Consider the following 12751-nt stretch of genomic DNA (forward strand, 5'->3'; position numbering starts at 1 on the left):
TGTTTCACATGGGGAGTGCGTGTGTGTGTGTGTGTGTGTGTGTGTGTGTGTGTGTGTGTGTGTGTGTGTGTGTGTGTGTGTGTGTGTGTGTGTGTGTGTGTGTGTGTGTGTGTCTAGATAGTGTTTCAGTTGGGGAATGTGTGACAGACAGTGACCTTCTGGTCACACTGCCACACCATAATGTCACCCTGCCACACACACACACACACACACACACACACACACACACACACACACCCTGTATACATGACGAGATGACAAAAGGCCAACGGCATCGTTTCAGCATGCGTTCTAACCAGGGGGGCAGTCAGACAGATATTTTGTGAAGCCACTAAGGAAATCGGGACTTCCTGAAAGTTCATATAATGGCCTGTTGTGGCGCTGTCATTGGGCCCCAAAAAACCCATATCTCCATAGAGGTCCATGTATTTGGGCCCAACTTCACCTAGACTGTATTACCTTAATAAACATGGTCATGAATACTTTCTGCTTCCAGTCACTAGTTTAAAGTCTCATTTCTCATAATATTCTTTTTGGAAAATTATGGTCCCATTTATTAAAAACATTACCATAAAGTCACGTATGTTCTGAGGGGCGTGGCTAGCGTTACAGTCAATACATTGACATAACAACGCGTCATCAGAGCGGAGGGAGGGGCGTCAGCTGCGACTCCGCGGCTCCGCCCACCCCCCAGGGTAAGATTTGTGATTTGCTCTCGTTCACTGCAATGCAATTTGCGGCATTTTCAAAACAATATTGCGCAGAGTAGCGATTATCTAACGTATTTGCAATGCCATACGTTGAAAGATCTGTTGCCCGCGGACAAGGCACGTTACCTCCGCAAGTTAGATATTATCGGCATAGGTGTTTGCCGTATGTGATTAAGGATTGGAAGAAGTTGCATTGGCAGCCATAGAAAATTCTGCCCAGGGTAAAACACCGGATGTGATGTTTTTGGGCGTTCCTGTCTTGTTAAAAAACCGGCTGTGACGTTTTTGGGCGTTCCTGTCTTGTTTCGTGTCAGTGTATGATCGGGAGCCACCCCCCGTTCGAGTCAAAATAAAAAACAACGAAGAAGAAGGGGGGAAGTCCCGCCTCGTTGTCTGGGCCAGCCAATGGCCAGCTGGGCCCAAACGGATCTAGAAAGATGGCGATTTACAATTCAAGGACTGACTGGCTTCATCTTACGTCCATATCAGACCCGGAGAACGCTTTGTCCATATATTTTTACAGTCTATGGTTCTAACAGACTGTGGTCCGCCCTAGTATTAACAACCACGTAAGCCCTATTTCAACAATAGAGGAAACAGCAGATCTACAAGCTCACAACGCATTCTGACCCATTACAAAATGTTTTTGAAAGGTGGTATAAGTGATATTTTAGATAGTTGCATAGCTGTTTAAGACCTTGTTTGTTTGGTTGTTTCCTATTTTATACAATCAGGAGAGAGGACTCATACAAATAGATTGTATGTAATTATTATTATTATTTTGTTGTCTTTGTCTGAGGCGTAAAGGTCTTTAAATAAATACTTGTCTATGGGATAAATTAATGGGAAATCCGCTTCCGGGCTGCTCGTCGTTCTGAAAGGGGACGCTCTAGTCTATAGAGAGTACATGAATTCCCCATCAGGACACGCCCCCCTCATCTAGTCTGAGTGGCAAAACATTGAGCGTTGAAGTTTGGAAGCGCTCGTTGGAAATCACTCAACAGTCCTGCGTACCACCTGTTTCTAAATGTCACATAATGCAGGAGGCAGCAAAATGTTGTGTTATTGAAAACAAGCACTTCCAAACTCTGACACTTAATAAATAATCAAATAATCAAATGCAGAAAGTAGCTAACGTTTCTATGGTGGATTTTCATGAAACAAAAACTTTGCAGATAGAAAGAGGATAACTCAAGCTTTTCGTTCAGCTGCAATGTTGGTGAGTTTAACATTGTTTAATGCAATCAGACAGGACTTTTCTGTTTGGATGAATGGGCTGTCAAGGCCAGAAAGTAGTTTTTTGCCACTCAGTGGGCGTTCCCGCATAACTTCCAGGTATGATGATGTCACGTGCATACCCTCTATACTGTCAGAGTTCCAGACTAATTTAGACCCCCCTGAGGAAACCAGAGAATCCCTGGAATCCACTGTGAGAACAACTGGTCTAGTGGACTTACTGGACTACTGAGCACGAGGACTGCAGGTCATTATGCAATATCAACATGCGTATACTGTGACATACAGTACTGGGACAATAGTAATCTAAGCACATGAAGTGACAGTGGTAACAACCACGATTAGAAAATAACTTTGACATATAGTACTATTTGACCAATAGTACTATAGACAAATAACACACTAGTCCACACTAATTATCCATAATGTATAAATGATGGATAAGGGGTCAGGACAACTAGGCCTTTTCGTGGAGGGGTCAGAATACAATTTGTACTTAAACTGTTATTTGTCTATAGTAGGCTAATCAGGGGTTATCGCTAGTTGCAGCTCTAATCAAGATCACGTAAAGGTCGTCACCGCTAGGGCTGTGAATCTTTGGGTGTCCCACGATTCGATTCGATTCCGATTCTTGGGGTCACGATTTGATTCAAAACGATTCTCTATTCAAAATGATTCTCGATTTAACAGTTTCCGTGCCGGGAATGGTTTAATCCAGGTTACTGTCGCTGCGATATACGACATACCCGCCTTTTGTTTTATTTGTTTAATCCGCTGTATTGTAATAAATAAAAATAAACTCCGTCTTCGTCGCGGAGATAGAGACTAGATGCATCCGCTTTGATGACGAAACCGGAAATCGTCACATGCTGTGGGCTGCTAGGGCTTCTGGGAAATTGAGGCCAATGCAAACGAATGGGGTACAACTCCTCATGGAGGAAGCTCCTGTGCTGCGTCTTCCGGGTGCAACAAAATGGCGGGTGGTGCAATCGTTCATAACAAACGGAGGAAGCTTTTTTCGCTGGATTTTCGCGGATTAAAAGCCCAAATAATTCAGCGTATGCTCTAAAGGTAATACAACAATCTCGGCAGTGATGGGGGGTTGATTAAAATGCGGGTTAAGCATTTAAAACAGTCAAACTGTTAATACATAGGATTTCATCACAATCTACTCCAGTCTTGAACTGAAGTGACTACAGTAACTTGAGAATGACTGAAGACATGTCTACTCGATTAGACTCCAGTCTTGAACTGAAGTGACTACAGTAACTTGAGAATGACTAAAGACATGATGTTTACTGTGATTACTGTGATTACATTTCATATCACAAACACCATGTTGTGAAAACTCCTGTAACTGTAACAACAAAAAAAGAAAAGAAAAAATGAATCGATTTTGAATCGTTCATAGCGGGAATCGCGGTGACACCCCTAGTCACCGCTGTTATTGGCAGAGTGCCATTAAAAACAAGGTGGAGGATACTTTGCTTAAGTCTCTCATGCTGACAATTCTTCTACAATCTTCGAATGCTGCCGAGTCTGTAAACAACACCTCCCGAAAGTTGCAAACGGCAGCTGTCGTCATCAGGTTGATGACAGTAGTCGGCATCAACGTGCACGGTCTCTTTCTCTCTCCATCTACGTAGGTCTACATGACCTTCAAACGCAGCAGTGTTTAAAGAGTAAGAGACAGACAGCTGCTGCATTAAGGATTAACTGGCCAAAAGGCCAACAGTGGTGCTTTGATGCTATTCCGTCACAGTACAGTACATTATTGGCACAATGATTTTATTTATGTGTTTGTTTGTTGACTCAGCCAGACCAACTGCAGTCAGTTTGACTCCAAGGCCCTGTTCAGACAAAATATTTACTCGTTCAAAGTGATTGTAGATGATTAGCAGAGTGACAGAGGAAGTAGCACATTCCAGAGGCTTGGCTTTGTATGAATGAAGAGATTACACACGGCCTCAGTGCTGCCATCTGTCTGTCACTATTGCATATCCATGCTCCACATTTAACTACCAAAGTCACTTCCAGCTCTTCCTAACCTGGCTTTAAAAATACATATAACTGAAATATACAAAGGAAAGACTGACAATGACCGGTGCCAATATTTAAAAGAAATAATGGCTGTATAAAAATGATGCTATATTAAGTAATTTAGCATCAAGCACCACACTATGAAGAACCCATGTTTTTCACTCAAGAGTCAATTATCGAATGTAATCATGGGCTCTACACAAACCTGGGGCGAGCAATGGACTGACCTCATGCTTCCTTCAATGCACGAGGAGTCACAAGCCGCTTCTTTTCGGGAGGAATTTCCCCGGTTGGACGTAGCGCGTGGAAGGAACACATTATTCCAACCAGTTCCTTTCCCCTCCATCAGGCTGACCAGGGGGAGGCAGTTTAGAGACCAGGATTAGCAGATATAAACTATTCTGTCCATCACAGTCAAGCCCAGACAGCACTGTCATCGCTAGGCAGAGCTGGCACTTTCTCTGGCCTATATAGCAGTCGGGGTCGCAACATGAAGTCACACCCTGAGCACTGAATGTTCTGACATTTAAAAGGACTGCCCAGCTCTCCTTGGCATTCTTTTAAATGCCACCTTCATGATGAACACTGAAACGTTAGTCTGGAACGTTCAATGACGAAAAATGCATCCGTCTTGAGCTGCTCCAGTGCTTTCCTTTCATCTAAGCGTTTGTATATGCTTGTAAAGAAACATTTCCAATTGTTTGTTTAGCTGCGTACCTATTTTGTAAAGCTGTGTCCACCGTCTTTGTTTGACATTCAACACAGTGTAGTGCCTCACTCTAGCGTGTGGAAGAGGGATTGACTACTGAGCTACGAGATTGTGTGTCATCATTATCCATATTATTTGTTGGAAGTGGTCTCTGGACCTGTCGATGTCACCTCGCATTACACTTTGGTTTGAAAGGAAGCAATTTTCTGGATCAGGGCCCACTTGAAAACCGGAAAAGCGTCTGACCATGTAAGTGGCCAGATGGGTGGGCTACATGCATTTTCAGTTACTTCTTATTTGAACGATCAATCAATTGTGTTCCACATGAATGCATCCTCGGAGGAAAGCCTGCTCTGTGTTTCTAAATCGCAGTGTAATCCAGTCTAGACCGGATGGTAACATTTAAAAAAAGAATAAAATAAAAAACTCGTATTCCCCGTTTGAGGTTTCCGGCTTTTTGGGCATCAAGTACGTCACAACTTTTCCAAGACGTACTTGAATAAACGTGCCGGATTCATACGCCGCATCGAGGCTTTTATTGGGTAGGACCTAAAATGACGATGCCCTTGATCACGGGGAATTTGGGGTACTTCTGACTTTGTGGTTTCCTGCCTGACTACAAAGGAGTGACAACATGACATAAAATAAATGAACCGATTCCCTCCCGTTACCATAGGCGGTAACGTGAGGCCAGTGCCAGTGAAATGCGCTACATAAGCAAAGAAGAAGAAGAGGCCTCATCCGGCCAACCCGGAAGTGATTGTCCTCCATTTCCGCGCCAGGCTGTGTAGCGCCGACCAGACAATTATTAGTACGATCTCGAATTAATGTTTAATTAAGCTCCCAACATGGTACTTTATCCCATTCTGAGCACTAAAAACCACTAATGACCGTGTGCACTGAGGATTATCATGTAGGCCGTTTCTACCGTGGGAGTACTATGGGGTCCAGCCGCAGATTTCTTTTTTTTAAAGCTAGATTAAATTACATTAAATAAACCTGAGATTGTGCGTGTTTGGCACACGAGGGTACAAGCATAAAACCTGAGAAATCTGGTTAAACCATTTTAGGCGGGAACCCCTTTTGGTGTTAGCATTACGTTATGCTTTAGCTATTTTTGTCAGGATTTAAGACATTTTTTTAATCTGATCTCAGGTCAAAATGGGTTACTTAACATCCGCTCCCGACCGAATCATGAACCCCAAAAGGAATGCTTCCCGCTAGGCTACATGCAATAACTGTGTGCACGCAGTACCGGTGTGGTTGTAGACCACGTCTGTGATGCACACCATGTTCCAGTCCTTCTTCAGCTTCTCCACCAGGTTGCCCACGTCCATCCAGGAGCAGTGCTTCCCCTCAGGGGAAAAGTCTGGGTTCAGCTCCAACTGGTCCGCCAGGGAGTAGCAGGACCTCGACTGACCCAACTTCTGGAGAGGGGTGAAATGGATCATATTGTAGCCTGAAGAGGGGGGGGGGGGAGAGAGAGAGAGAGAGAGAGAGAGAGAGAGAGAGAGAGAGAGAGAGAGAGAGAGAGAGAGAGAGAGAGAGAGAGAGAGAGAGAGAGAGAGAGGGCATTTAGGAGATGCTCTAATCCAGAGTGATTTACATGTGTAGTTTATACAACAGGTCATTTCGAGGAAGCAATCTGATTGGTTGAAACAGCTATCTAGCCGTGCTTCAAACAAGCATGATGGAACGCATCTTCAAAACAAAGGAATCAGCTCCTCTGTTCTCCCAGAGTGCAGCCGTGATGGCAGACAACACGAACTCTAGTCAATAAGGTAAATGACCTTATTGCCTCTGGTGAACATGTTTTAAAATGTGACTTGCAAAAAATCATAATATCGAATCACAACAAATTAACTTTACATAGCGTTAAGTTAAATTGTAGAATCGCAATATAATTAAGAATGGCAATATAAATCAAATAGGCACCTTAGGTATCGAGATCGTATCGAAATGTATATTTATCATCTTAGAGTTTAAAATGTGCCCAATTGGAGCATTTGGGATTTTGAGTTCATTTTACAGTCTCTGAGTTCACCAACAGTGTTTAGCCAACAACCAAAGCAAAGTAAGAAGAGAGTAAGTAAGGCTGTGTTGTGTCTGTGTTCCTTGTATTCATATTTCATAACAGTTCAGTGACCACAAGTGTATCTAAACAATTCTGACAGCAAGGGGCCTAAAACACACACACACGCACGCTGTGTTTTTCTAGTGTGGTTTAATTTCTCATCAGAGCTGCAGGTACAACAGAGGCTATAGGTTCAACTGCCCAGACTGCAGCCCTTGTACTATGGTCGTATGGAATGGTGACATGAACAAACAAAGGCCCCATGGCCATGCTTATCGTTAAATCCTGTTCCCACTGTGCTTGGAATGCCTGCAATGTACTGCTACAGTACATTTAATGTTGGCATCAGTGCCACTACAAGGGTTGATGTCTCCTTCCTTGATTAATGTAAATTATAAATATCTGTATAAACTGAAGTTATATTATTTTGCGCAACTTCAGACTCTTTGATCTTGCTACTGCTTGCAATGCACGTTTACGTCACTTCAGCATTTTTCTTGTTCTTGTCGTCATCTCTGATCACGCACACAATCAACTGCAAGTTGGTTTTGGCAATTAATGTCTGAATATTATGTGAAGACTCTGCGTTTACAATGGAAGTCTATGAGTCGGCTCGGGTTCAGTTTATTTGAAGAAAGCTTCATCGTTTCATATTCAGCTCAGTTAACTATGTGCTTACCGGATAATCTAAGCATTAGTGAATGAACAACATGGCCTGGATAGATTGAAACATACCAAAGACCCTGCTTGACACTCAGCATCAGCATGTTCCTTGCGTTACCAGGCTTTCCACCTTGGAGGAAAGCCTGGTCTGTGTTACAAAATTGCTGTGTGATCCAGTCGGGAGCGGATGATATTGGTACGTCATGTTGTAGTCATTGTTTTGTAGTCATCAGGCCGGAACCCTCAATCTGGAGCTTCCTTTCCCGCAAACCGGAAGAATAACAATAAAAGCGCGACTCGATCTCCCGAACCCTGTGGCTTTTATTGGGAAAAATCAGTTTGAGGGAAAGGAAGTTCCAGATTGAGGGTTCCGGCCTGATGACTAAAACATGACGTAACAATATCATCCGCTCCCGACCGGATCATAAACCCGAAAAGGAATGCTGCCCAGGCTAGCATCAGCAAGAGTTGGATTAGGGGAAACACTGGGTGTAAATGATCCTCAAAACTGTACTCAAGTACAGTGCTCAAGTAACATGTACTCAATTACTCACCAGCCTCCTTGGCGACTCTGAGCCTGTGTGTCCATTGGTCCAGAGGTCCCAGACACTTGGCCAGGTATGTCTGGATGGTGATGCAGTCCAGAGGTAGAATGTGGTTGTCTGCACCCACCCTCAATACGGGGTCCACCACTATGTACCCACTGCCCGCCTTGTCATTGTCTCTGTAGATTACATGCACAGGAACACACACACACACACACACACACACACACACACACACACACACACACACACACACACAATAACGTGTCACTATAACTCATATCGGTCACATCAGTGTCGCCCGATATTTTATAAAGTAAATTATGTCAAAATGAATTAGCTATTGATTAATAGCTATGCTTACATTCACTATTTATTTGTTGAATGGCTTGTCTCAGTCCCTTTATAAAATAATCCCACACACAGGCAACAAACACACAGGCACAGTCAGACACAAGGAACATTTCACAGACACAAGGAACATTTCATTGACTGCGGTAGCAAGCTGCAAACAAACTAAAGTTGTAATACAATCCAGAACAGTCAAGAGAGGGTTTCTTGTCAATCTTAAATTAGATTAGAGTAATGTGATATTGCAGAATTTGCAGTGGGTGTATTTTCAAACATGAATGCACATATTGTTGCCTCTTCGATGGGAGAGTTAACATCAAAGTGATCTCTCAAGAACAGATTCCGAGCTACGCTACAACTGAATATGTCGACATGGGCATTCAGAATGTGTATACATTGTTGTTAGTGGGAATGAAAACATAGACGTCCCACAGGAAGAGGAACAGCGCCTATGGCAGAGCAAACAGGCCACATTCTGTTTGACACTGCCCCCAGAGGCAAATTCAAATTCCTTTTTTGCCGATGGGTTCCCATAATGACATAAAAGTGACAAGTGTATTAAACCATGAACCGTTACATCTCTCGCAGCCATACAGTTAAACATCGGTCTGAGTCTACCTACCCAGTTCCAAAGTAGTACTGGTATGACCCAGCCACCCGTAGCTCCAGATGGCAGAACTTATCGCTGTCGTCCTCCCGGCCATTAGGGGCTGTATTGATCCAGTCCAGAGGACGGAACTTGTTGCGATCGAATCTCTCTCCCTCGGGAGGGTAGTTGGTGTGAACACGCACCTGTTTACCCTGCAGTGTGGGACCCAGGCGAAACTGCAACTCATAGCCTGCAGGGGACGGACGGGGGGGGCAATAGAGCATTTTAAAGGCAGTGTAATATGTTTGGTTTAACCGCATTAGATTAGAACCGCATTTTCATACTCTCGATACGGTTGCTAATAACGTTTCATTCAGGACAGTCGGTGATGATGGAAAACATTTGCTCTGATTTCCCATCTTGGTTCTGACCACGGCATGCTTTGCAGAGTGGGTACTGTGCTGTGTTACATTTGGGGAATCCACACCATTTCCATATAATGGACATTGTGTAACATTTAGTCAACCATCTCTACCTTTGGAGGATAACAGGTTAACAAGTTCACTTTAACACTTTGTTTCACGTCCAATTTGTTCATTTCATTACTCGTAATTCTCTCCTCTCTGTCTTGGTGGCTGTTCGGGCTCAATGTAAATAATGCATGGAAATGAGTGTGTACAAGCCTGACATGCAAGCTAAAAGCAGCAGGGAGTCTGACTGGTTGTTGCGTTAAATCATGTTAAAAGTGTCCCTTTAATGTGCTACATTATATTATGTTAGTGCTGCTTTGTAACTAACTTCACACAAGCAGCTGCCAGCTACAGGGCAAAAAGTTACAAGTGATTTCCAATGGAAGCCAGCAACATGAAGCTACGTTCTGACACTTGACACTTGAGTGACATAAAGTTTTCAGCGCTCGAATAACACAGTGAAGCATCAATCAATCAAATGTTTATGTTTCACCATTTCCGTCTCCACATAATCCCTGCTCTGTTCTGTAAAAGGAAGAGTATCTCTTGCTGTTAACCGGTTTACTCTGTGTCAATGAAAAAGGATAGTGTGTAACAGTGTGACTTGGCCAACACTTCAGCGCTGACTTGACAGCAATGCCACACTTGAGAATTGTGTAGCTTCTCCCGCTGCTAATGTGAACACAGCATAACAGTGGCTGTACGCCGACTCCGAGTGAAAGTTGAAGCAACCACTATTCACATACAGGAGGCAAAGCAGACGCATAGCTAAAACACAACATTCTGTAACAAACAGTACAGCCTAAAAATCATTGAACAAATCAGGCTAAACATGAATTTCACACCATGACATCAAGCATGAACGCTATGTAAAGTTAACGGCCTCCGAGATTCGCTCTAGTGACACACCATTGCATAATCCTGTTCCGAGTCCCGACAGGGCACTTGGGTTATAGAATTGTGAGCCTAGCGCTTAGGCAGAGTGGCAGCTCAAATCAGATGTGTGATTAGATTTGTTTTATTAAGTCAACAGCAATGAGAAAAACAACATGGAAACTGATTTTTTTAAATCAGATTTGATGACACTCCAACATGAAGCCTGCTTTATAATTTTTCACATTGTGGCACGTTGTTGTGAGCTTGTAGATCAGCAGTCAAGCATGCCTGTGTCCAATTTTTACTACATAAACCAATGCGTACTGGTCAACAAGGCAACAAGGTCTGAATATACAAGTCTGATCTGATCAGTCAGTCCTAAATATCAGAGTTGAGAAACAAATCAGATTTCCATGCAAACTGCACAAAGCCTTAGAATGTCACAATAATGTCCCTCTTACAAATGCAATGCTAAATGGCTCTATAATGTACCTCTCATAATAATGTTAATCTGATCTATACAATGACATGGTACCACTGCATAGAGGGGCAGTTAGTAGTAACAGTTAGTAGCAGTTAGTAGAAGGCTATACAGCATGCTGTAAAATGGCACATAAGATGGCAAAATGGAGATAAGAGGTTTGTGCCCGACACCAACAGCGCACTATAATCTAAGAATATATACTGTATCTAGAAGGCTACTTTGCAAGGCAAACTGTAAAGTGGCATATATTCCATGCATTGCATGTATTCTAAATACAGACCATGTTTTATATACTGTGTATGGTATATAATTGGTTGTGTGGATCCGTACCTTGCTCCAGGCGGAACAGCGTTCGCTCCAGGCGCTCCATGTCGTTGAGGACCAGTATCCGTGTCTGTCTGTTGGCGAGGACCATTTTGGCGTTGCTTTTTTAAGCTGCCCTTTACATGCACGGAGAGAGATGAGCCACACGGCTGTCAGGATTCCAAGCCTCCGCGCGCGACCCCCTCAGGCTGACACTGTCTGGAAATAGAGAGAGAGGAGGGGGAATGAATGGGTCACATCACCAGGGAGGTTAACCCCACCACCCCCGACCACCACTGTGCGTCATTACGCAGAGAGAGGCAGGGCAGAGAGAGAGAACTGAGAGCTTTTGCCCTTTATAATTGTGACAGCTCTCTGTTTACACAAACACATCATTAGGCTACTGTACTCCATTCTAGTAGTCTACTACTGTACTTCTTGTGCATACACTTCTTAGTTTTTACTTGACACTTGCTTGTTCCTCATGCCAATAAAGCTACTTTGAATTGAACTGACTTTAACTTTTTTACAGGGGCCAGTTTTGAATTGCAGCTGCCCGTAAGTGCTCTTTGAGAGCGGTTTTGAAGGAGTCTAGTAATTCACAAGTCTTAATGACTGTTGGTGGGGCGTTATTTTGGTGGCATAGGAGCGAAATTAATTTAGTGCCTTGTTGGAGCCGAATCTGGGTTGAACATGGTTTGTGGTGATCTTGGCCTTAGTTCAATAAGGAAGTATTTTGACAGGTACATGGCCCATGGGTATCGTGGTGTAGCGAATCAAAACAGAGTTCCCTGACCGGGAATCGAACCCGGGCCGCGGCGGTGAGAACGCCGAATCCTAACCACTAGACCACCAAGGAGACACGAGTTTGTACGCGCAGGAATGTGCCTTCCACCTTTTGAACGAGTGCATGCAAAGTTCACAGTGACGACTTCGTCAAACAAACGACCCGTGTTGCTCACCAAAACCTGCAGCTTTTGGGGGCACAAGCGTATAGTGCGACACCCCACGACGGACTCGTAACTAACTAGCCCTGGAACTCACTGTACCCGTACGAGCGTCATGTGAACCAAAGCCCGTAACGTGCACTGCATAAATATTAAGGTCCGTCGCAATTAAAGTACGACGGACCGTGTGTGCATGCGAAAAATATATATCTGGGAAATTGGGAATACATATGTATTCCCAAATCACAGGTAGAAAAAGCAAAGCATCAAGCCAACAGCAGCTGCATGTGTAAATATTAATACGAATCCATCAACAACCAAGGAGGATACAAAAAAAGATCATAGGAAAATACTGCGACAGTGTAATACATATAATATATCAGTATGAATTACTGAATCCCCCCCCCCACACACACACACACACACCTTGAAGCTCTGGTGTCATTGTTATTGTTGTTATTATATTACTATATATTTTTTGTTGGACATTTATTTATTTCAATGAACGGAAACGATTACCTTGTTTTTCCCGTGTCTTCCAGTCTGGGCAGCGTCTAGTGAGCTAATCTAGTGAGCTAATTTAAGACTTCCGGTGGACGATCTCTTCAAAATAAGAGTACCCTCTAGAGTATTGAAAAAAAGTTTACAAATTAAGCATTTAAATGATGCTATATGATGCTATAAGACACACATTATGTTTCTGTGTAAGAATAAGTAATTAAATCCTTATAATAATAATAATAAAGTTATCTAA

General features: G+C 43.2%; 1 protein-coding gene across 2 annotated transcripts in view; it reads right to left on the bottom strand.

Moving 5' to 3' along the window:
* The window catches only part of LOC310867724 (glycogen debranching enzyme-like), a 38137-nt gene extending 26872 nt beyond the window's left edge, over nt 1-11265 (bottom strand). For both annotated transcript variants that reach the window (XM_083777838.1, XM_083777839.1), the window contains exons 1-4: nt 11078-11265; nt 8951-9167; nt 7987-8156; nt 5951-6154 (exon numbers count right to left, since the gene is read on the bottom strand). In XM_083777838.1, the coding sequence (XP_083633964.1) occupies nt 5951-6154; nt 7987-8156; nt 8951-9167; nt 11078-11162 (676 nt within the window). In that variant the 5' untranslated portion in view covers nt 11163-11265. The remainder of the gene's footprint in view (nt 1-5950; nt 6155-7986; nt 8157-8950; nt 9168-11077) is intronic.
* Between the last annotated feature and the right edge of the window lie 1486 nt (nt 11266-12751).

Source organism: Protomyctophum parallelum, assembly GCF_964188405.1.
Source record: "Protomyctophum parallelum genome assembly, chromosome: 12".
In the NCBI taxonomy this organism is placed as follows: Eukaryota; Metazoa; Chordata; class Actinopteri; order Myctophiformes; family Myctophidae; genus Protomyctophum; species Protomyctophum parallelum.